The sequence below is a fragment of the Cetorhinus maximus genome, chromosome 9 (genome assembly GCF_964194155.1).
Source record: "Cetorhinus maximus chromosome 9, sCetMax3.hap1.1, whole genome shotgun sequence".
NCBI lineage: Eukaryota > Metazoa > Chordata > Chondrichthyes > Lamniformes > Cetorhinidae > Cetorhinus > Cetorhinus maximus.
Window position 1 is genome coordinate 6,896,548 of NC_135887.1, and position 25,764 is coordinate 6,922,311.

Sequence of the window (25,764 nt, forward strand, 5' to 3'; positions counted from 1 at the left end):
GTAATATGTTTTGTGCTTCATGCTCATGTCCACTAGAAACTTTAGTAAGACCATCTAAACTCATTCCACATAGGACCCTTACAGGCAGCAGGCAGGAAGCGTTTATCACATGAATCTGGGCTGAATTTGAACATAGGTTACAAGACGTGAAAAGCCAGTTCTTCATCTACTGAGTGACCCAATTCCCCCAACCAATTTTTAAAAGACACCTAATACGATGGTAGGCAATTTCTGATGAACTACCATAGCTGAGTGCTAAAAATGTGAAGAGGTCTTTTTGTTAATTGAATTTTTTCTCTTTAAAAAGTACACTACAATTAAACAAATTAAGTACTGAAATTAATAGCTTCATAAATATTACATTAATAATTCATAAACTACACAAATATAACTTATGAGCTGTGAATATTTTTTCTCAAACCTCAAGGTGTACCACGCATAATAGCACTGGAATTCCATTCACTTCACTGCAGTTTTAAATTGTTAGTTGTGGGCACTGTTGGGAGAACTTAATTACAACTGGTGTCACACTCAATTAATGTCCCTGGTGACAATCCATTAAACACAATAAAGTATGCAAAGGGTTTTTATGAGCAGACATTAATATTGTTCATGGTACAGGGGCTCTGAGGATCACTTTTAGGCAGAAGTACATTCTTCTTCAGTTGTTATAACTTTCTTCGCAAGCTGATGTCCTTGAAATTGACACAATTATTCCATTGTATAACCTAAATAGTCTATATGGTGCTACTTCTCAAAAAAAGCAGGGATCTCATTTCGTAGAGTTATTTTGGTTCATACAAGCATGCATTTTTCTGCTTTAAGAGTGATGCCATGCAGGTAGAAACCGAACATAAAAGATAAAGGTCATGCTTAGGTTAGGTTTGGATACATTTTTGAAGTCATTCTGATAGGGTTCTCACATTTTATTCTTTCTTTTCTGATACTTTGTCACCATATCTTGCAAACTGTAAATAAAAATAAACACACAAAAGCCCAAAAATAAACACCAGTTTGGGGCTCGGGCAAGGGTCGATGAACTGATACACACAAAAAACGGACACAGGAATAAGCTATTGCAAATAAAGACAAATATACAAAGATAAAGAAAATGAAGACAAATGTAATCTGCAATAAGTAGATCAAATGAAACCTCCCTTGTTTTAATAAAAGTGCATTGATTGTATGCATCTAATATTTGAAGACAACGCTAACTTAAAAATCTTCAAACTAGCTAATTAGCTTTTTACTATAGCAAAATACACCATGAATTTCTATGGCAAATTTTCTATCTGTTGACTGTAAATTAATTAGCATCCTCCACTTATTCCTTTGAAAACTAATTCCTGAACTTCATGCAGCAACGCTATCACTGCAGGCGTTCCTTAAGTAGAGTCCTAGGCTCAACCATCTTCATCAATGACCTTCCTTCCATCATAAGGTCAGAAGTGGGACTGCTCGCTGATGATTGCACAATGTTCAGCAACATTCACAACTCCTCAGATACTGAAGCAGTCCATGCCCGAATGCAGCAAGACCTGGACAATATCCAGGCCTGGGCTGATAAGTGACAACTAACATTCGTGCCACCCAAGTGCCAGGCATTACCATCGCTGAATTCCCCACCATCAACATCCTGAGGGTTGCCATTGACCAGAAACTGAAAAGGACTAGCCATATACATATGGTGGCTAGTAGAGCAGGTCAGAAGCTTGGAATCCTGCGACGAGTAACTCACCTCCTGACTTCCCAAAGCCTGTCCACCATCTACAAGGCACAAGTCAGGAGTGTGATAGAATACTCTCCACTTGCCTGGGTGAGTGCAGGTCCAACAATACTCAAGGAGCTAGACACCATCCAGGACAAAGCAGCTTGATTGGCACCCCATCCTCAAACATTCATTCCCTTCACCACTAATGCAAAGTGGCAGCAGTGTGTACCATCTGCAAGGTGCACTGCAGGAAGTTACCAAGGCTCCTTAGGCAGCACCTTCCAAACCCACGACTGCTGCCATCTAGAAGGCCAAGGGCAGCAGACACATGAGAACACCACCACCTGGAAGTTCCCCTCCAAACCACTCACCATCCTGACTTGGAAATATATCGCCATTCCTTCACTGTCGCTGGGTCAAAATCCTTGAACTACTTCCCTAACAGCACTATGGGTGTGCCTACACTACATGGACTGCAACAGTTCAAAAAGGCAGCTCACCACCATCTTCTCAAGGATAATTAGGGATGGGCAATAAATGCTGGCCTAACCAATGACGCCCACATTCCGTGAATGAATAAAGAAAAATGCTGTATAATCATTGCTATTGAAAACACACAGTAGAATTTTAACTCAAATTTTGTGCATGACTCATTTTTATAATGCAGCCAAGCATGATTTGAAAAGTTGCCCATAATGTTGCTCTAAAGCTAAAGGTCATGCATACAAGCCTTAAAAATAAAGTATGCCTAAAATTTCATAGTAGATAATTTTTAGCTTGGTGATATCTTTTACACTATTTGCACATCTTTGCACCTTTGAAACAATCTTTGGCTCAATAGACATCAACATGCTTTGTGAAAATCAAAAATTGAAAACATGCCTGAGACACACAACATACCTGTTAATAAGATCTTCATTTTCATCACTTTCCATTTCATCTTCAATTGCTGCTTGTAAATCTCCAATTCTTTTAAAAGCAAGTTTAAGGTCAGACTGTAGGCTCTGATTCGCAGCTTCAAGGCTCTCGATATCCATTTCCTATAAAACAAACCCAAATGATGGATTGTTAACATTTCTTGCAAAGGGAAAAAATAAACCTTTGCTTCCAATCCTCTTTACCTATTAACAAAAAGCCCCTATTCAAAGTACACTTGAACAAACGGGGATTGATTGTGATGACCATCAGAATTGAATCATGTAATATCACCAATTCTTTAGGCTCACAAAGAATGGCCACTTGGATGAGGCACTAGAGGCTCTCTTTAATCTACAGAACCACATCCCAGCCTAACATGCTGTTATGAGAAGAAAGAGGATCTGGCAGGGTGAAAGCACCTGCAAATGTTTTTCTTTAAATAAGTGTACTGGTGCATTTTATTACAAGGAATAACTATGTGAAGAAAATTAAAATCTACCTGCTGTACATTCACAAACCAGAACAGAATTAATCTCAGTACTTTTAGTTGCATGACTCAGTGGCTGCAAACATCCTTCTACTATGCTAAGTTATCAAAACTATCTGGGAACTATCTGAGCTTGTATGAGCTTGTTCTGTGTGTTATGACCGATGCAGTTGGTAAAGCGGAGTTATTTAAAAATCCCAGAGGGAAATTTTAAACAACTGTCACAACCGATAATTTTAAGTGTTATGTTTGAGATGCGACTCTAAATTCAGGAATCAGACCATCAGTTCTCGAGGTTTTACATTAAACTAAAGATTTTATTAATTTACACAGGTTAAAAATATATATACACATGGCTATAAATTACTACTATCATAACTTCTAACAAATTCCCAAACTAATCTCCATTAAGGCAACAGCAACCCATAGACTTAACCAGACACCAGGCAAAGCATTTAAACCTTACGAATTCAAAATAAGGTTCCTTTCACTTTGGCTTCTATGGAGAGAGTTGGAGGCTTGCAGCTGCCTTTTGATCTTACATTGCCTCTGTTCTGCACACCCGAAAACTGAAGTTATACCTACCGCCACTGATTGAATTCAAATTCTCATTGTCTCGCCAGCCTCTTTGAATTTCACCTTCCCCTTTCATAGTACCAATTTTATTAGTAATATAAACATCTTGCTTGGTAGCTGCTAGATAGGAGTCAGTTTTCACCCTACTTCTTGAATGCTCTATTCAAAAAATGCTATTGCATGCTATCTCTCTTACATATCAAAACTAGTACACATCAAAGCACCCAGACTAGCTGGCTTTAATCCAATTAAGACACACCCACAGACTAACCTCTATTTTAAAAGAAAAATATTTTCCAAAATATTGTATACATTAATAGCTTCATGGCACTGTGATATATTGTATGCATGCATACAAATATACACACATCATTCCCTCTTAAAATAGGCAATTTAAGAAAGTAACTCAGCTAAGCTACAACAACAAAGCAAAAAATGCTGGAAAAACTCAGCAGGTCTGACAGCATCTGTGGAGAGAAAGACAGAGTTAACATTTTGAGTCCGTATGACTCTTCTTCATAAGGACTCAAAACGTTAACTCTGTCTTTCTCTCCATAGATGCTGTCAGACCTGCTGAATTTTTCAAGCAGTTTTTGATTTTGTTTCAGATTTCCAGCATCCACAGTATTTTGCCTTTATCTCAGCTAAGCTACATCTTTGTTAACATTGCTGAACAGTAAGACTCCGACAGTTGCATTCGAATATGAATCGGAATCGTGGACCCAGCAACAAAAAAATTGAAATAAGTTTGTTGGGAGTTATTAAAATGTATGGTACTTCCCTAGTAATCATCATTTCTTTGCATAAATAAAGAATTATTTACACTCCTTTCCAGTATTAAGTGAAGAACATGAAAAAATGAGCAGTTGTCATATCAAAGATTAATAAATGTTCACTTACTAGCTCATGTTTTTTGCGGCTGGCTTCAGCTTCCTTCTTGCTAAGTTCTCCCATTTCCTCCTTTACATCCCTGTGCTGCCGCTGCAGTCGCTTATTTTGCTCCTTCTCTCGATTTTCAGCAGCTGCCCTCTGATCTCTCTCTTCTCCCAGTTTTTCCAGGTTTTCCTTGAGACGACTAACTAGGGTCTATGCAACAACAGTGAAACACAGTGAACTACCAGTACTAATAGAGGTACACTTAGCATCTTTCCTTGTTTTTGAACATAATTCAAACTGTGTGTAAAATCAAATTAATTTATGCAACATACTGGCATAAAAACTATTCTAGTATGAATGCAAACCATTCTTATCTTCATTCAAACTTTCAGGAATTTTATTTTCCTGGTTAATATGAAGGAAAATCTCATTGCACATGCAAATTAAGTTTAGCCAGTTTTATTTTGCCACCTAGTTCTGAGTGGTAATGCTGGGCATGAACTTAGACAAGAGTATTCTGGAAAATGGAAAACGGACAAACATAATCCTATCCTACCTTGGCATTCAGGTGTACACATTCTATAATGAAGATTATCAGAAAATAGAAAGGGGAATTCCTGATGATTGCAAACACTGATAACAGCAGTTTCCAATTCCATGGAAAATTAGTTGATTTTTCTTCCACTAGACTAGAACTGCTCAAGGGCAGTAGTAATGCATAACCTGAAATTGTTCAGGGGAGAAAGAACTTGCATCTAAAAACAGTGGTATCACATTTTCCAGATATATGCCAAATCACTTAATGTACACTGAAATACATCAGGTGAACCTGGAACATAATGATCTGTAGGAATTAATACTACACTAATCCATTTGAAGTCAGCAACTCCGAAAAATAGTTAATGGTGGGGCTTATACTTCTTTGCTGATGTAAACTAGTTTGTTAACCATGGTCGGGACTTTCTGGCCCTGTCGTGCCAGGGTCAGCTGTGGGAGATTCAGCAGCCCAGCCAAAAGTCCCCAGACTTTTGGAGGGACCGGACAATCCAGTGGGCGGGGCTGGAAAAACCTGTCCTATATCTATCTTGCACTCCCGAAACAATATTAACTTTGGACCATAAGGGTGAATATATGATTAACTTTGACATAATAACGTTCTTTCTCCATTTGAATAAGCGACACTTTTTGATTGTTTTTGAATAATTACTATATCCAGTGCATAAACAGCAAATACATCTTATGGACAGTCTGTTTTCTCATGTTTTAAAACATAAAGGCTTGATCAACAATAATTAATGTGACCCTGTTATAGATTAAAATCTCATTTGTATGAAGTAATTACTGAATATGATTCAGGAAAAATAAATCATTAAAGAGGGCCATCAACCAAACAAACTGCAAGTATACTATATTGGAAGGGCAATATTTTATATGCAAATGTGGGTACATTATCCTGAGACATTGGCACTCACTCATTACTGAAGAAAATAAAATCTGTCCTTTAATGACAACATAAAAGCCACTTAAGGACAATTGTTGGAAGCTGACTGAGATTTTACAATCAGCTTCCAGGTCCCTACAGGCAGCAAGGGGCAGTGCAGCTGCTGGATGTGATCTACAGTGGCCTACCGGGGAGGGTGGCAGTATACTAGGCAGGCTTAGAAATTGTCCTGCCTGCCTGGGCTCAGCTGCAGCCCTAGGCCGCCCTGTGAAGGAGTTTCCTCCCACAATGGGGGCCCAGTTGCTGGATCTATTTTTTTATTTTAAAGTTAAAGAAGCTGGTGTGAGGGAGCCTCCATTTTGGGGTGTCCTTTCCCTCACTTGACTGCAATGGCATCTTGCTGCTGCTTCCAAGCCAGAGGGCCTCATATTAGCCCTCCAAGAGTCATCTGTCATCTTTAATTGGACGGAGAGCCCACCCTCTGGCCAGTAGTTGGCCAATTTTCGGGAAAATTACAGGTGAGTACATTGCGGGCTTCTGATCTCCATTTGAGCATGCCGGTGGGGTCATAAGATCATAAGAAACAGAAGGAGTAGTAGGCCATTTGGCCCATCAAGCACGCTCCAATTTTCAATAAGGTCATGCCTGGTTAGATTGTTGCCTTAACTCCACTTTCCTGCCTGGCCCCCATTACATCAAAAATCTAACTCAGCCTTGAATATATTCAATAACCCAGCCTTCACCGCTTTGTGGAAGAGAATTCCAAAGACTAACAACCCTCTGAGAGAAGGAATTCCTCCTCATCTCAATCTTAAAATGGGAGACCCTTTATTTTTAATCTGAGGCCACTAGTTCTAGGTTCCCCCACGAGAGAAAACATTCTCTGAGCATCTACCCTGTCAAGCCCTCTCAGAATATTGTATGTTACAATAAGATCACCTCTCATTCTTCTAAACTCCAGTGAGTACAGGTCCAACCTACTCAACCTTTCCTCATAAGACAACACCTTCATCCCAGGAATCATTCTAGTAAATCTTCTCTAAACTTATTCCAATGCCAATATATCTCTCCTTAACTAAGGAGACCAAAACTTTATGCAGTACTCCAAGTGGGGTCTCACCAATGCCCTGTAGATTTTGAGCAAGACTTCCCTGCTTTTATACTCCATCCCCCTTACAATAAGGGCCAACATCCCATTTGCCTTCCTTATTACTTGGTGTACTTGTATGTTACCTTTTTGTGATTCATGTACAAGGATACCCAGATCCCTCTGTGCAGCAGCATTATGCAGTCTCTCTTAAATAATATTCTGTTTTTTTATTATTCCTGCCAAACTGGACAGCCTCTCAGTTTCCCACATTATACTCCATCTACCAAATTTCTGCTCACTTACTTAACCTATCTACATTCCTTTGTAGAGTTTTTGAACCCTCCTCACAACTTGCTTTTTACCTATCTTTCTATCATGAGAAAATTTGGCTACAATGGAGTTGGTCCCTTCATCCAAGTCATTAATATGGATAGTAAATAATAGAAACCCCAGCACTGATGCCTCTGGCACTCCACTTGTTACAGTTTGCCAACCTCAAAATAACCCATTTATCCTGACTCTGTTTCCTGTTAGTTAGTTAATCCTCAATCCATGCTGATATATCAGCCCCAATACAATGAGCACTTATCTTGTGCACTTTTATGTGGCACCTTATTGAATGCTTTATAGAAATCCAAATACGCTACATCTACTGGTTCCTCTTTATCCACCTTGCTTCTTACATCCTTAAAGAACACTAATGCATTTGTCAAACACAATTTCCCTTTCACAAAACCATGTTAATTCTTCCCAATATTATTGTGATTTTCCAAATGTCTTGCTCTACCTCCTCAATAATAGATTCCAGCATTTTCCCAATGTACATGTAAGACTAACCGGCCTATAGTTTCCTGCTTTCTGTCTCCCTCCTTTCTTGAATATCTAAGTTATATTTGCAGTTTTCCAATTCACTGAAACGTTCCAGAACCTAGGGAACTTTGGAAGATTACAACCAATGAATCCACTATTTCTGCAGCCACTTCCCTTAAGAGTCTAGGATGCAGATCATCAAGTCCAGGAGACTTGTCAGCCTATAGTCCCATTAGTTTTGAGTACTTTTTCTCTAGTGATGGTGATTGTTGCAAGTTCCTCCCTCCCTTTGGCCCCCCGCGTTTCTATTATTCTTGTGATGATTTTTGTGTCTTATACTGTTAAGGCAGATACAAAATAATTGTTCAAAGTCTGCCATTTTGTTGTTTCCCATTATTAACTCACCAGTCTCACACTCTAAGGCACCAATGCTCACTTTCACTACTATTTTCCTTTGTCCTGAAGCCCACAAGGAAAATTCTGTCCCATGCTACACTTTCTAATATTATTCAGCCTCATTTTTGAATACAGATAATCTTTTTTGCCTCTATTATCCCTACTTGTTTCATACTACCAAATTTTATTATTGAAAAAGTCTGTATCTAGTTTTGCAATCCCAGTGTGGATGGAGTTAAGCGAGGCGTACAGAAGCAAAATCACAACAGAACTGTGATTCTGTACGACTGCCACATAACTCAGTTCAATTCTTCTTTTCTCTCTCAATCTTTCACCACTCATAAACATTCCTTTCCCATGGCATTACTTTCTCATGATTTCACTTGTATCTGCTCTGCAATAGATATTATATTATCTCCAAAACTGTACCACATTGTGCTTGGTTGCCTCTATTGAACCTCAGGGCATGATCCATGGTTTCCATCACTTCTTCATTTATGTGCTTCCAGTTGGCAATGCCATCAGGAGCATGGGATCAGGTGCACTGACAACACTCATTTCTATCTTAATACTTACTCTTTCAAGTCTGATGTTTTGGCTGCACTCTCTAACATTAAGATTTGCATAACTTACTTTGGTTCAGGTTAGGCAAAACTCTGCCATTTAACTTGAGCTCACAGAAACATTTATGTTTTGCCACTTTCAGCTCCATCAACCTCCCCAGCTTCCACCTCAGGTCAGAAGCACAAAGCTGCTCGAACCCAGGATCAGTTTCCTCTCCCAAGTCCAATCCCTTAACAAGACTAGCACCTTTCACCTCTAACACACCTCCCCATCTCTGTCTTTTTTCATTCATTCATGGGACGTGGGTGTCGCTGGTTTGGCCAGCATTTATTGCCCATCCCTAATTGCCTTTGAGAACCGAGTGGCATTTAAGAATCAATCACATTGCTGTGGGTCTAGAGTCACATGTAGGCCAGACTAGGTAAGGACAGCAAATTTCCTTCCCTAAAGGACTTCAGGGAACTTGACAGGTTTCTCCGACAATCGACAATGGTCATCATTAGACTTTTAATTCCAGGTTTTTCATCGAATTCAAATTTCACCATTTGCCGTGGTGGGATTTGAAACCGGGTTCCCGGAGAATTACCCTGGGTGTCTACGCCACCGCCTCCCTCTAAACCTCTCTGCCTCATTGCGGAAATGCCAATTCACTGCTTTAACACTTCCATGGTCTATTTCTCCAATAACTTCCTTGTCGGTCTTCCTGGTTTTTACCCTATTCATCTAGAGTGTAACAGTTTAAATCCTCATCTGTACATGTAGGCTTTGACTTGGTTCTCTCACTCCCATCATACAGTTATTATTGCAACAAAATAAAAAGTAAAAAAAAATCATTTTCTATTTGTTTTTGCATATGATTAGCATGAAAGTTAGAAATTAAATTCTGCCACCAGAATTTACTAAGGTGAAGTGCAACATTTAACTAGCATGAATTAGATAGAACATGAAGTTGTTAATTATTGTCACTAAGTAAACAGTCTGAGCAAGTTTGTTTCCTCAATAGCACGGAATGCAAACAAATTTTGAGTGAGATTTTAATTTGCAAATGCATACCTCAAGGCGTTTGACCTGGGTCTTCTCAAATTCCAGTTTAGTTTCAAGTTCACGAATCTTGGCTTCTTGCCTGCTCACCAAGGATTTATCTACCATGGACTGTTCTGTGAACTCTAGCTGATTCTGCAGGCCTTGTAACTGGAGAAAGTTGCATAGAAAAGGAGAATATCAGCATGTAAAATAAGCCATATAAAATAAAACCTGAATGCAGTATCTGAGGGGCAAACAGCATAAAATATATTTCTCTGGCTAAACAGTAAAATTAATAAGAACAGTGTTGCTGCCAGTAGATGCAATATCCATCTTCTCCACCCACAGAGCATTGTAGCTGCTCTATGTACAATCTATAGGATGCTTTGCAACAACTCAACAAGGTTAATCTGACAGCACCTCCCTTCCCTGAGGCTTCTACCACCAGGAACAACAAGTAGTTGCGAGAAGTCCAAATCATACACCATCTTGACTTGGACACGCATCCCCATTGCCAAGTCAGAATCCTGGAACACCACAAAAACTGCAACTCCAGCAGCAGCTAGAGATGGGAAATAAATGTGACCTTATCCACATCACTCTTGTCCCAGAAATGAATAATAAAGATAGATTAAATAAAACAACATTTTTGTAGCTTTGTTGCTATACCCAAAAAGTGTCTTTCTTCATAATGATTTTGTGACAGGTGGTAAAACAAAATCTACTGCTCCACACTTAATGGGTGAATGATCCCTTCAATAAAACTGTGCCTCCTCAAAAAATTTTTTACTAGCAATGCACAAAAGACCTATGAATGAAGAATAGCAGAATATCAAATTGGCAGAGATATCCACGAGCAAGAATTCATAGGGTGTATTCGGGACAGTTTCGTAGAACAACAAAGGTTTCAGGCTATATTAGATCTGGTAACGTGTAATGAGGCAGGATTAATAAATGATCTCAGACTAAAAGATACCCTAGGAAACAGTGACCATAATATGGTAGAATTTAGCATTCAGCTTGAGAGTGAGAAACTTGGGTTGGAAACTTAAATAAGGGTAGTTACAAAGGAATGAGGGTAGGGTTGGCTGGAGTGGACTGGGATAGAATTTTAGCAGAAAAAGCGATTGATGAACAATGGCAGATGTTTAAGAAAATAGTTCATGACTCACAACAAAGATATATCCCAGTGAGGAAGAAGGATTCAAGGAAGGGGATAAACCAACCATGGTTAACCAAGGAAGTTAAGGATAGTATCAAATTAAAAGAAAAGACATACAATGTGGCAAAGATTAGTGGTAAGCCAGTAGATTGGAAAAGTTTTAAAAACAAACAAAAGATGACCAAAAAAAGAGAAAATAAACTTTGAGGGTAAACTAGCAAGTAATAAAGAAACGGACAGTAAGAGCTTCTTTAAATATATATAAAAGAGAGAGACCAAAGTGAACATAGGCCCCTTACGGAATGAGGCTGGGAAAATAATAAAGGGGAACCAGGAAATGGCAGAGGAGTTGAATAAATATTTGCTTCAGTCTTCACGCAGGAAGACACTAATAGCATTCCAATACTAAGTAATCAAGGGGCAAGAGGGGGAGGAGATAAATACAATAACTATCACTAGAGAAAAAGTACTAGTGAAACTAATGGGGTTAAAGGCCGATAAATCCCCTAGACCTGATGGGTTGCATCCTAGGATATTAAAGAAAGTGGCTACAGAGATAGTGGATGCACTGATAGTAATCTTCCAGAATCTAAAGATTCCAGAGGATTGGAAAACTGCCAATGTAACACCCTTATTCAAAAAGGGAGGGAGACAAAAAATAGGAAACTATAGGCCAATTAGCTTAACATCTGTCATTGGGAAAATGTTAGAGTCTATTATAAAGGGTGTAATAACAGAGCATTTAGAATTACATAATCTAATCAAGCAGAGTCAGCATGGCTTCATGAAGGAGAAATCATGCCTGACAAATTTATTAGAATTCTTTGAGAAGGTAACTAGCAGGATAGTTAATGGGGAAACAATAGATGTAATATATTTGGATTTCCAAAAGGCGTTTGATAAGGTACCGCACGTAAGGCTACTCAATAAGATATGAGTGCATGGTGTTGGGGGTAGTATATTAGCATGGATACAGGATTGGCTAACTAATAGAAGACAGAGAGTTGAGATAAGGGGGGCATTTTCAGAACGGCAGCCTGTGACTAATGGAGTGCCACAGAGATCAGTGCTGGGGCCTCAATTATTTACAATGTATATTAATGACTTAGATGAGGGAAGTGAATATACTTTCGCCAAATTTGCAGATGATACAAAAATAGGTGGGAAGGCAAGTGGTGAGGATGACACAAGGAGTCTACAGAGGGATATAGATAGGTTAAGTGAGTGGGCAAAAAAGTGGCAGATGAAATATGTGGGAAAATGTGCGGTTATGTACTTTGGCAGGAAGAATAGAGGAGTTGAATATTATTTAAATGGTGAAAGACTGCACTAGGCTGCAGCACAGAGGGATTTGGGAGTCCTTGTGCATGAATCCCAAAAATCTAACATACAAGTTTAACAGGTAATAGGGATGGCAAATGGAATGTTGGCCTTTATTTCAAGGGAATGGAGTATAAAAATAGGGAAGTCTTGCTAAAACTATTTAAGGTACTAGTTAGGCCACACCTTGAATACTGTGAACAGTTTTGGTCCCCTTATCTAAGGGGAAATCTACTGGCATTGGAGGCAGTCCAAAGAAGGTTCACTAGGTTGATTCTGGGTATGGAGGGATTTTCTTATGAGGAGAGGTTGAGTAGGTTGGGCATCTACTCATTGGAGTTTAGAAGAATGAAAGATGACTTTATTGAAACATATAAGATTCTTAGGGGGCTTGACAGGGTAGATGCTGAGAGGTTGTTTCCCCTTATGGGAAAGTCTAGGACCAGAGGGCATAATCTCAGGGTAAGGGGTCACCCATTTAAAACAGAGATGAGGAGGAATTTCTTCTCTCAGAGGATTCATAATCTCTGGAATTCTTTACCGCAGAGGGCTGTAGAAGCTGGGTCATTAAGTATATTCAAGGCAGAGATAGACAGATTTTCAATCAGTAAGGGAATCAAGGGCTATGGGGAAAAGGCAGGAGAGTGGAATTGAAGATTATCAGATCAGCGGAGCAGACTTGATGAGCCGAATGGCCTACTTCTGCTCCTACGCCTTATGGTCAGCCCCAGTTACACTGTGACATAAGGCCAAAATTTGACAGTGTCAACTCCTCTTTGTGAAACAACCCCATTTTATAACGTCATTGTGAAATTACACAGTGCCGCAATCAGAGCAGTGTTTTGAGTATTTGAGTAGTGTTTTTTTTTATTCATTCATGGGATGTGGGCTTCACTGGCAGGGCCAGCATTTATTGCCCATCCCCAGTTGCCCTTGAGAAGCTGGTGGTGAGCTGCCTTTTTGAACCGCTGCAGTACATGTGGTGAAGGTACATCCACAGTGCTGTTAGGGAGTTCCAGGATTTTGACCCAGCTGCAGTGAAGGAACGGTGATATATTTCCAAGTCAGGATGGTGAGTGACTTGGAGGGGAACTTCCAGGTAGTGGTGTTCCCATCTATCTGCTGCCCTTGTCCTTCTTGGTGGTAGTGAGTGTGGGTTTGGAAGGTGTTGTCTAAGGAGCCTTGGTGAATTCCTGCAGTGCATCTTGTAGACGGTATATACTGCTGCTACTGTGCATTGGTGGTGGAGGGAGTGAACGTTTGTGGATGTGGTGTCAATCAAGTGGACTTTGTGCTAGATGGTGTCCAAATTCTTCAGTGTTATAGGAGCTGCACTCTTCCAGGCAAGTGGGGAGTATTCCACCACATTCCTGACTTATGCCTTGCAGATGGTGGACAGGCTTTGGGGAGTCAGGAGGCTTGTTACTCGTCGTACGATTCCTAGCCTCTGACCTGCTCTTCTAGCCACGTATTTATACGGCTAGTCCAGTTCAGTTTCTGGTCAGTGTGTTCAGTTTGGGTTTCACAAAGATCATGAGACATAGTCAAGTCATAAAAGTAGTTCAGGGAAAAGAAGGCTGAACTAAATGAAATGTATTTATTATTTTTCTTTCCCTCTCTTTCTCCCTCCTTTCTTTCTTGCAATATTCAAGTAAGAGTTTCAGGGAATAGGAATAGGGTGAATATTTTTATGATTTCAAAAACTGTGAGGTTTCCTCTGTTAAATAGCTGCTGTTGCATTTTCCCCTCAACTTAAGTGAAATTTCTTTGGCACATGGTTTGAAAAGCGCACTTCCAGCTCCGAAGATCAATATAAATGACAGAGGCCACTCAGCCCATCATAGTTCATTAATGCAGACAAAAATATTCCCACCATTTGTTACACTGGATCACATTATCTATCAATGGACGGTACAAAAATTCCAGAAGCAATGCAATATTTAATTATTTTATTATTAAGCATTGTTGCCTGTGAACAATTGTAATATGACACTGGAATAAATTACATACCTTCTCTTGTAGTTCTTGTTTTTCTTTACTGGCTTCTTCAAGTTGTGACTGTAGTTCATTGATCTGGCCCAGGTCCCTAGATGACTAAAGAATTGCTTTGTTTCAATACTATGTACTTGAAAAGGACTAATTTGCAGAGATATGTGGGAAAGGCTGGGGTGTACGACTAAAAATTGGATAGCTCTTCAAAAAGCAGGTACAGACACGACAAGCTGAATGGCCATCTTCTGTGCTGTAAGATTCTATTTTTCCATCTCAGATAAAAATACATTTATGGCTAAAAATGGTTTAAACTACATACTTAAAGCTACACAGGAGGTGCCAGAGGATTGGAGAGTGGCAAATGTGACACCCTTATTAAAGAAAGGGTGTAAGAACAGACCTAATAGTCCAGTTTGTTTTATTTCAGCGGTGACAAGGTTTTAGAAATAATAATCACAGAAAAAATTAACAGATACTTGGAGAGATTTGCATTAAACAAGGATAACCAGAACAGATTTGTAAGAGGCAGATCATGCTTGACTAACTTAATTAATTTTTTGATGAAGTAACAGACAAGGTTGATAAAGGGAATACAATGGATGTTGCCTCTATGGATTTTAAGAAAGTGCTTGACAAAGTACCACATAAAAGGCTTGTTAACAAAACTGACGCTTGTGGAATAGGACGATCAATGTCAGCTTGGATAAAAAATTGGCTTAATGACAGAAAACAGTGAGTCATGGAAAATGGTTATTTTTTAGACTGGAGGATGGTAGACAGTGGTGGTTCTCAAGGGTCAGTGCTAGGACCACTGCTTTTTGGACATATAAATGACTGAGATATTGGAGTACAGAGTAAAATGGTATCAAACTTGGAAATATGGTAAACTGCGAGGATAATACAAATCAACTGCAACAGGACATAGATAGACTAGCAGAATGGGCAGACAAGTGGCAGTGTGAGAGAAGTATGAGGTGATGTCTTCTAGTAGAATGGATAGGGAGAGGCAATATAAACTAATTGGCGTAGTTCTAAACAGCATACAGGGACTGAGGAACCTGGAGTTACATGTGCATAGATCTTTGAAGTGGAAGGTGGAAGAACATAGTGAAAGAGTGGTTAGCGAAGTACAGTACCAGACCCCTTATCGAACATCCCAAAATCCAGAAGGACCAGATCAGGCATTGCTGTCAGTCATATCTTTTACCGTTGTTAGTTCTCTTAGAGTTGGCGGTGGAGGGGTACTTCTGGTATGCCAGTAAGTCAGGGAATGTATAATTGTCCGTATAAAATAATTCAATGTAAAGCAGGATGTTATTGGGAAAATACTTGCAGCTTATTTCCAAATGGAGATGCAAAATCCAGAAAAGCCCTGTATCCAGCACACATCCACTCCCGAGCTTCCCGGATACAGGGTCTGGTACCTGTATATGGGACTTTGGGCTTCATAAATAGGGGTATTGAATACAAAAGCAAGGAAGTTGTGCTGAACCATTATAAAGGTCTGGCCAGGCCACACCTAGAATACTGCATCCAGTTCTGGTCTTCACACTTCAGGAAAAATGAGAGGATCCTTGAAAGGATGCAGAGGAGATTTATCAGAATGGTTTGAGGGATGGGGCACTTCAGCTACAAGGTTAGTTTGGGGCAGCTGTGATTGGTTTCTTTGCAACAAAGGAGATTGAGGGGAGATCTGATACAGGTGTACAGGATTATGACAGATTTGGATAAGGCAGACAAGGAAAAACTTCCCATTAGCTGATTGCCAAGGACTAGGGGACACATATTTAAGGTTTGTGGCAAGAGATTCAAAGGGATGTAAAGAACAACATTTTTACACAGCAAGTGATAATGACCTGGAACTCGCTGCCCACTAGAGTGGTGGAAGCAGAGACAATCAATGATTTCAAAATGAAATTGGATGGGCACTTGAAGAAAATAAATGTGCAGGGCTAAAAGGCTAGAGTGGGGGAATGGGACTGACTAATTTGTCCTACAGTGAGCTGACATGAACTCGATGGGCTGAATAACATCCTTCTGTGACAAGGTAACAATCATAGTCATCTCTTAATACCAGAGTATTACAATATTCATCAAATTCACAATTAAATCCATTGAAAACACTGAATTCTTTATTTCAGAGGGGGACTTTAAATTAGCTGTGCAAACTAGCTAACTAATGTGCTAAATGTATTTAACTTTTTACAAAGATTTTCAATTGTGCTCCTTTGCATGACAAAGTCAAACATCAGTGTCATAAGAGTGGGTTCCATGGCTGGGATTTCGTCAGGCTGGTGGGGTCTTGCCTGCTGGTCAAAGAACTGGCTGGAACCCCCTTAGGATCTGTGGGGGAGGCCCGATGGAATCAATTGCCCTCCAGGCACTTAAGTGGCTATCAGCAGGCCTTCCCAGTGATTGAGGTCTCTCGTGACTAAAGTCCCGTCCACTGAGAGCTGCCAGCCAGAGGCTGGCAGTTCCTCATATCACCAGCGCCAGTGGCTGCTGGTAGCACTGCACTCATCAGAGGACCAGGATCATGGAGGTACCCTAGGTCACAAGTGAGTGAAGGCAGGCTGGAGGTCGAAGAGTGGGGGGAGGAGCACTGGAGGCAAAAGCAGGGGTACGGCTTTCAATGGCCACACCCCCGCAAGATGACAGGTCCCTAGATTAGGCACAGCTAAATGCCTGACTACAAGGGACCACCCACCCCTGCCAGAAGGCTGCTGGCAAACCTCAGAGGGTTTGCTGCGCGGCCTTCCGTGGCTGTGAGAAAGCTGTGCGTCTTTCATTTAATCCCTAAACCACCACTAAATTGCAATGGGCTCAAGGATAATGGACGTCAATTGGCTCATTAATGAGCCTAATTGACATTCCTCTGTCAGCAACTGGGAATCCCCTTCCACCATCCCACTTAATTGGGCGAGGTTTTCCCACTGCCGTGAGACTGACATGAGGCCTCTCCCACGATCAGGTGCACCTAGCTACCATGTTCCCGCTGCAATGGGCTGCATTAAATCCAGCTCCATGTGTTTTTTTTTATGGAGGGAATCTGGATAGATATCAGATACATTACCTACCTGGGAAACTAGGGCTTTGTGTTTCTTCATGAGTTCATTCATATCCTCTTGATCCTCCTCAAGACGGCTCTGTAGCTCATTTTTCTCACGTTGCAGACGACTTAGTTGCTCATCCAGCTATAAAAGGGAAATGCAGACACAAATGATGTTTCAGCTATTTGTATGATTTTACCATCGCTGCTGCATTATTTTGCTGCGGAGAAAATGTCATATGTACTGGTGTCAAGCAGTTTAAAATCATACTTTATAACTCTGAAAGCTCCTCATTCCTTTCCCCCCAATCCCTGTTTCTCTTCACTCACCATCCATAGTTCAGAGGGAAGATAGCACTTTGTTTGCTCCTCCATCAGCACCACTCAAAAACCTGCCTTTAGAAGATGAGTGAGAGAAGTTCAGGCTGATTCTCCCTCTAATTTTGGCTTCCATATGGGAAACACATACTTCATTCAGTACTATGGAAGAATAACTGAGATTGGAAACTAAGAATCTGGGAATTTATGGCTGCAAACCCACATGGACTTACTGAATTCAAATGTGTACAGGACTCATTTTATGAAGTGCTTGCACTTTGTTGTTTATAATCATGTATCACAGTACGTTAAAGCCAATTGATTACTTTTGAAACATAACCACTGTTATCTAGGCAAAACTGGCAGCTAATTAGAACACAGCATAGCCCTGCAAAAGAGAGAGACAAACAATCAGATAATATGATTATTGTTGCTATTGATTAAGAGAGGAATGTTGGCTAGGACATCGAGAATCTCTGCTGCTCTTTCAATATTGCCATGGATCTTCACCATCCACCAGTACAGGCAAACAGGGTAGTCCTGGAGTACCTTTAGCCTAAATTGCGTGCTCAAATCAGTGGTGGAGTTTGAAACGATAAACTTCTGACTTGGAGACATTGCTACTGACTGAGCCACGTGTACATCATAGGCTTTAATGACATTCTTTTTTAATATTCTCATCTAAAATATGTTGCAATAGGCTAAAAACGTTGTAGAGAGAGATCTTTATAATTAGAACCCATCAACGAGACAATCTTCAGTTTTAATTCCTTTTTGTGACTTTTTAAACACTCATTTGGAAAGAAAACTGCAAGCACTTTTAATGCATTAAAATGAAACAGTAAAATTCTACAATTTGGCAACAATTTTACAAATCAAGCCACAATTACTAAATATAAATGCATGGAAGTACACCTCTTTGGTCAAAAAATAATCCATTAGCCTTTATTCCAAGCTTAATTTCCACAAACCATCAGTTTTTAATCACTTTGATTCAATTTCCCAAAGGTACCAAGACAGGAAAGTTTAACCTAATCATTACTGCACTTCTGGTAAGCAGCTGCCCTAAACATTGAATTATTGTTAGATACTTGTTCTCTCCTCCTCAAGCTGTTATTTCTTCTTGTAGTATGTTTCCACAGGCATCAATTGATCATGGTAATATTATTGATACATAGGCCTCCAAGTGTTGCACGCTAGACAACAATGGAGTGGGGGGTAGGGGGAACGAGGAGATAGGAAAGGAATAGGTGGGTACATAATAGCTTAGCCCAATCTTGTCCCCATTTGAAACCCACATATTTCTTTCATAGCCTTAGTTGATATATATTCAGGCATTAACCAGTGACTAAGGATGAGATCTTGCTCGCCTACGTGGCTCAACTGTTGACTAGATAAAGTCACTCAGGAAGTTCCCATGCCCAGACACTGAAGTGAAATTCGTTTTAATGAAGCATTCAATATAGCAGTTATCCAATTGCAAAATGTTCCATTTTCTTGTTCTGGCTAAGATGTTGATGAGCCTGCAAGATATTTCCTGCATTTTCTGTTTTTTTTGACAAATTTACAACATTGTCATGAAAATTGAAGCAGTGACTATCTGCTGAGAAGTCCCAAACATCAATGCTGGATTAGCACCAATTTAGCTTCACTTAAAAAAAATTCTGAAATACGCTTACTGATAAAGTGCATTTTTTTTGTTTATTGTGTTACTCCAAAATACCCAAGCTCCACTTTCATTATTAAATTGCTGAAAAGGCTAATCTCCAAACAAGCATAAACCAAATAATGTACTGATTATGCTGTACTGTCCAATCCCTTCTAGCTTTATGATTTATTCCATGCCTATGTTTTCTGTGGAAAATAGGATAACATGAAATTGCATCTTATTTTTTTCTCACTATATAGTGCTGTGCCCTTCCAGTACCAGAATCAGCATTTCTTACGATCTAGAAATAATGGGCTTTAAGTGACAGAGTATTGTGTAGTCATGTTTCATTTAAAGAAAGATCAGTATCTGAACTGGTTACTATAATAGTTCAAAAACCAAAAAGCTTCCCACTACATTATTTGAGCTATAACCTACAGAGCTATTATAATTTTAAAAAAATTCTTTCATGGGATGTGAGCGCCACTGGCAAGGACAGAATTTGTTGTCAATTCTTAATTGGCCTTTAGGTGAGCCGCCTTCTTGAGCTGTTGCATTTGGAGCAGGTACACCCAGTGTTGTTCGGAAGGGAATTCCAGGATTTTGATCCGGTGACATTTCAAAATTTCAAATCAAAATGGTGTGGCTTGGAGGGGAACTTGCAGGTGGTTGTGTTCCCATGCATCTGTGCCCTTGTCCTTATAGATGGTAGAGGTCGCGAGTTTGGAAGCTGCTGTTGAAGGTGAGTTGTCAAGTAGGCTGCTTTGTACTGGATGATGTTAAGCTTAGGGTGTTATTGCCTCATCCAGGCTAGTGCAGAGTATTCCTTCACACTCCGGACTTGTGCCTTGTAGATGGTAGACAGGCTTTGGGGAGTCAGACAGTGAATTTCTCATCACAGAATTTCCAGCCTCTGACTTACAAGCATAATCATAATTCACTCATGTTCGGGTATAATTAATCAAAGATCTCCAAAGCATAATTGTATCTTGCAGAAACAAGAAATGAAACTAATGTAGAACATTGGTTGACAAAATTTTCCAGGGCTCTCAATCTGCTGATGGGTCACCACTTGCATCTCAATGTGCAAAATTTAAATTTCTTACTTTAGCTATAAAGCTATTGTGAACCTCCAGTCACCTATAGAGTGGTAATAATTTTTAGAAACTTTTTTCATGGGATGTGAGTGCCACTGGCCTTCTTACAAGGCTTCATTTAGGAAAAAAAATCTCATTTGAAGACACTTCCATACACACTGACACTGCAGCTCAGTACTGCCCTCATTTTGTTGGCTGTAAAGCACTTTGTGAACCTCCTATAAGCTCACAAAAGGCACTACAAATTCATTCTTTCTTCTACTCTGTTTAGGAATTAGAAAACTGTATACATCAACTGAAATTAAACATACAAATTTACTTCCGCAGTCGGTAATTATTTTTCAGAGAAGAGCTAAGCTGATATGGGGATAATTCTGATCTAAGCATAACATTTCAATATAGAAAACAGTTTCCAATTCCCTTATGGATCTAGAACATCTGGTGTTAATTTAATTTAAAATAGCCCCAGTATATCCAGTTCACCACATTGAACAGTTATTTGTCAATGTCATGTTTCACCCAGCAACACATTTCACTATTTATATTTAAAAGAAAAAAACATTAAAGTGTGTTGCTTTTGCTTAGATTCCATCACAACACATTCTGCAGATATTTGAAACAGTTAGTTGTGGTTGAGAAAATGCCAAAACAAGCACACAACTGGTTAGTAAACATTTCTGTATTCATCTGGAAATCTAAACTTTTGCAAGCTGGATCAGCTTCAAACAAATGCACTTACTGCAACTTTGGCCTTAGAGATATCTTCAATCTGAAGGTGCAGATCTTCCATTTCAACTTCCATGGCTTTTCGAGCTTTGACAGCTACTGCACAGGTGAACTCTGACTCTTCAAGCTAAAAATAGGCAACAATTTCAAGGAACAGTTTTAAATTCTCTCGCATCAGGTAAAAGGTAAAATGTAAAAATTTAGAAATCTCAAAATTAAAATGATGAGACTGAATTGGTGGTTACAGGGTAAATCATTTTTATACAAAGTTTCTGAACCATTTAATGTTGGTAGTAGCCCAAAATCTGTCAGCAATTGCCATTATTGTTAAATTAAGGTATTCTCATAGTGTTAGTTCATTCTTGTGCTCCTCTTTTCCCCATTCAAAAAAAATACAAAAGTAAGTCACATTACCTGTCCCACAGGAGTAAGTTCAATTCATCAACAAGAAAATGGGTAAGACTTTTTTAATACAGCTGAAGTCACGCAAAAATAAAATGTATGCAGCGGAATTTGCCATTTAAGCTTTCCCTTGTGCAACCATAACATTTTAGTTAGAAGTTAATTGCTATAACGGACTACCAATGAAAGACATTTTGCTGAGTGTGACCAGGTCTCAGGCTCGCCTTGCAATTAATGACCACACTGAACTGCATATTAGCTCAAAGCCAATTTTATTGTTTTATTCTCTGAGTGTAGCATTCTGTAATTAAATAAGAATCTCAGAAGTATTTTCTCCATCCTTTGAAACACAGATATTTCTTGGCTGATTAGAAAGAATGTCGAATTCTCAGAGCTGTGCATTTGCACAAACATAATCTCTTAGAGAATACCAATTATTAATCCCAAAGATTTATTCAGAGAGCACTAATGTCTGCAGATCTCACAAGACAATCTTCTGTGAAATAAACTGCGAAAGGGCATTTTTCTTTCCTTTCGCTTCCTTAAAAGTGTCGCTATAAAGCTGATGGAAATTGTTTAAAACATGAAAACCAATCTACTTGTATTCAGAGCAGAAACGCATTAATATGGACTGCAGTGGTTTACCACCACCTTCTCAAGGGCAATTTAGGATGGGCAATAAATTCTGGCCTTGCCAGCAATATCCACAACCCTTAAGTGAATTTTTAAAAAATCTGACCCTTTGCCACATAACCGACCTCTGCATAAGATGTGTACAATTGGGGAAAGATGGTGAGGTATTAGGCCAATTTATAGCAAGATGTTAGGGGGAAACCTGTTACCAATGGAGTTCCAGTTATCATTACTATCAATAATTTTTATGAATTATTTAAAGGACAGAATACTGTTCGAGTTTTGAAGTTGGATACAACAAATTGGTTAGCATTGTTGTCACCTTCATCCAATGTGCATTAACCCAAATAGACTTAGAAAGATTGAGCAAATGAGCAAAGAGAAGGTAATTGGAGTTCAACATTATCATAAAATAAAAAGATTAACGCAGGTAGAAGCAAAAATGTAGATCACAGTTTCAGCATCATGTGCTTGAGGAGCAGAGCAGGAAAGAAGTCAGAAGGTTTTACTGGATAGTTTATTAAAACTGTTGGTTCAAGATTTGCAGGTGGTGAAGAAAAGAAATAAAATGGTGGAATATATAGCTAATTGTGTGACATATACATCTAAGGAGACCACATCTGGAGTACTGAATCAGTTTTGGTTTGGAATTCACTGTCTGATAGGGTGGTGGTTTCAATCATGGTCTCCAAAAGGGAAAACATGAAGATAAAATTGCAAGGTTGTGGAGAAAGAGTGGGTCAGTAGGACTAACTGAATTGCTCTTTGAAACAGCCAGTGCAGACGCAATAAGCCAAATGCCCTCCTTCAATGCTGTACCATCCCAGCTGACAGTTGCAAGGTGAATACCTGAATTTAGTGGACTGAGCGGTAGGGAAAGATCATCTACCCTAGGACTTTACTTCTTTAAGGGAGATTTCTTTTTGGCGGGGGGAGGGGGTTGGATTTTCATTAGTTCCATGCTAAGAAGATAAGGTTAACTGGCCTACAATTTCTTGACTTACAGATCTATTCACAAGGGATGTGCAATTGGGATGGATGGTGAGATATTTTGTGGTTACTGCTCTTCATTGTTTAGGGTGGTAATACTTACCACATTTTGTATCTTTGGCCAATTCCCGTTTCTAAAGATTTGTAGAAGCTATAGTTAGTGCTCCACTATCATCTTTTCAATCTCCTACATCATTCTGGGATACATACCATCGGTGTGTATTGACTTCTATATTTTTAATTCTATTGTACTTATATTTGTATTGCTATCTCCAGCAATATTACTCCACAAGAGTAATATTAATCAACATAAAAGCAAAGTGCTGCGGATGCTGGAAATCTGAAACAAAAACAGGAAATGCTGGAAAAACTCAGCAGGTCTAAAACCATCTGCGAAGAGAAAAACAGAGTTAACGTTTCGAGCCCTTGTGACTCTTCTTCAGGATATTAAATCAACAGTAGTTTATTACTTTAAGAAGCTGCAACTTAAAATAATGAACAAGTCTATGTAGCGATACCTGGTTTTTCAACTGTGCGATTTCCCGTTTGCTGGGTGCATTATTCTTGAAGTGATCCAGCATTATTTGTGCATCAGCCAGAAGGGCTTTTGTGCGCCGAAGGTCCTTGCGCAGTCTCTTTTCAGTTTCAAAATCTCGTTCACTAACCTAGTTTAAAAAAAATCAAGCTAGCAAAATCCTAGGAAGAGACTGCATACTGAGCTGTACTTGATGTGAACTTCTTGCATCATCCTAAAAATATCAAACTAATACAATTTTATTACAAAATAGCCATTTAAATGTTCTATTTTTAGTTTTTACCAATTCAGTAATGAACACTCCTCAAAAGTTATTTATTCAATTCAATTTTGTATACTTTACAACAAAATTCTAATCATATTTCTAGAATTTCCAAGCTTTAACTATTGAAATTTATCTAAAATATAACTTGGCTTAACCCACTATCCCACACTCCAAGTAAAATTCGATATAAAAGCAGCACATATAGCACTATGGGAATTTTGAGGCCTTCCACCCAACAGAAATAGGGTGGCAGTGCACTGAAATGGCATAAAATGACTTACCTCTGCATTCCCACTGATCTTCCCCAACACCGACAACTGGATGGCCACAGGGCTCATTCAAGTCAAGGGCCAATGACATACACAGGGGCCACAATTGTTCTTTTAGGACAGTAGCGGACAGACTATGTGCTTTGCATGCTCTGCGCAGTACCAGCTGGGGATCCAGCTAAAGAGGTGTCCAGCAGACAAGCTTTAATTTATTTTTGTGGATCCGCGAGAAAAAATGTTCCTCCAGGCTCCATAAAACAAACTGGGCCATTGTCACACTGCGTCCCATTCAATGTTTCCTCCAAGTAATGTGTCCAGATGACAACCCAAAGTTCACGTGCAGGCTGTGAAGTCAGCCCTTTTAGATTGCCACATATGCACGATTGTGCACAAAAATTTAAAGGGCTGCACACTTAAATAAATCACCCACGTACCTCTTTCCCCCCCCCCCTTTCTTTGGACTCACTTCTGCCCCAGAGGCCATTTGGGTCACCTGATATTGCACAGGGCTGGAGCTGGTGGCCTTCCCTGGGCAACTATTTTCCCAACTCAGCCCATTAACCCTATGCCGTCAAGCTCCAGCCCAAAAGTGGACCAGGCCTCCCATTGGGACTGTTCAACAGTTGACTCTGCTTGGGGATGATGTCTACTCCATATGTTTTCCAAGTTGTATACTTTCTTCAAATTTGGCATTGAATGTACTAGAACTTTTTTTAAAACACAGAACATATGGAATAGAAGCAGGTCATATGACCACCAGGTCCATGCTTGTGCCTATGCACCAGTGACACCAGCTAAAAGGTCTGCTCTTCCCCATTTCTGATTTTAGGCTCTCATGGGATAGCAGCTTACGCTAATCTTAAATTTTTATATTTCTACTAACACCAAAGTCTTGACTACTGATTACGAATACTGAATGCTGAAAAATTACAAAACTGCATACAGTTGCTCAATTCTTAAAGGACATCGTTTATGCAAGATTTTATAAATGTTACCTGCTCACTGACTGAGGACAGTTTGCTCTCCAGATCTCTCTTCTCTCTCAAAATTTTTTGTTTCTCATCATATTCTTCTTCTAATTGCAGCTCAAATTGTTTTAACTGACAAAAAAAAGGAAAAAAGTATTAGATTCCAAGCTTTCAGAATACATTTTCAAGAAAACAAATAGGTTTCCATTAATTGAGTTATGGACTTCTTTCTTGTAAACATGCACAAAAGCTGACAGTGTACTGGAATTCAAACAGCTTCATTATCAGTTATCTGCACTCCCATTATCTACCAGAATCTTTTAGATAGTGTCCTGTACAAAATGTCACCTCATCATGAGAGCACTTTCCCTTGACATCAAGACAGCATTTGGCAAACGTGGCATCGAGGAGCCCGTGCAAAACTGAAGTCAATGAGAATCAGGGGAAAGATTCTCTACTACTCGGAGTCATACCTCGCAAAAAGGAAGATGGTTGTGG

General features: G+C 39.5%; 1 protein-coding gene across 19 annotated transcripts in view; it reads right to left on the reverse strand.

Annotated features, from left to right (window-relative positions):
• Positions 1 to 25,764, reverse strand: part of myo18ab (myosin XVIIIA b) — a 257,823-nt gene that overhangs the window by 12,777 nt on the left and 219,282 nt on the right. For 10 of the 19 annotated variants that reach the window (XM_078547985.1, XM_078547984.1, XM_078547983.1 and 7 more), the window contains 9 exons: positions 25,294 to 25,398; positions 23,748 to 23,894; positions 21,218 to 21,331; positions 17,444 to 17,560; positions 14,385 to 14,468; positions 9,923 to 10,060; positions 4,593 to 4,778; positions 2,612 to 2,751; positions 923 to 968 (listed from right to left, as the gene is read on the reverse strand). In XM_078547985.1, coding sequence (XP_078404111.1) covers positions 923 to 968; positions 2,612 to 2,751; positions 4,593 to 4,778; positions 9,923 to 10,060; positions 14,385 to 14,468; positions 17,444 to 17,560; positions 21,218 to 21,331; positions 23,748 to 23,894; positions 25,294 to 25,398 — 1,077 coding nt within the window. The remainder of the gene's footprint in view (positions 1 to 922; positions 969 to 2,611; positions 2,752 to 4,592; positions 4,779 to 9,922; positions 10,061 to 14,384; positions 14,469 to 17,443; positions 17,561 to 21,217; positions 21,332 to 23,747; positions 23,895 to 25,293; positions 25,399 to 25,764) is intronic. The other 9 variants (XM_078547989.1, XM_078547986.1, XM_078547979.1 and 6 more) reach the window with 2 other exon arrangements.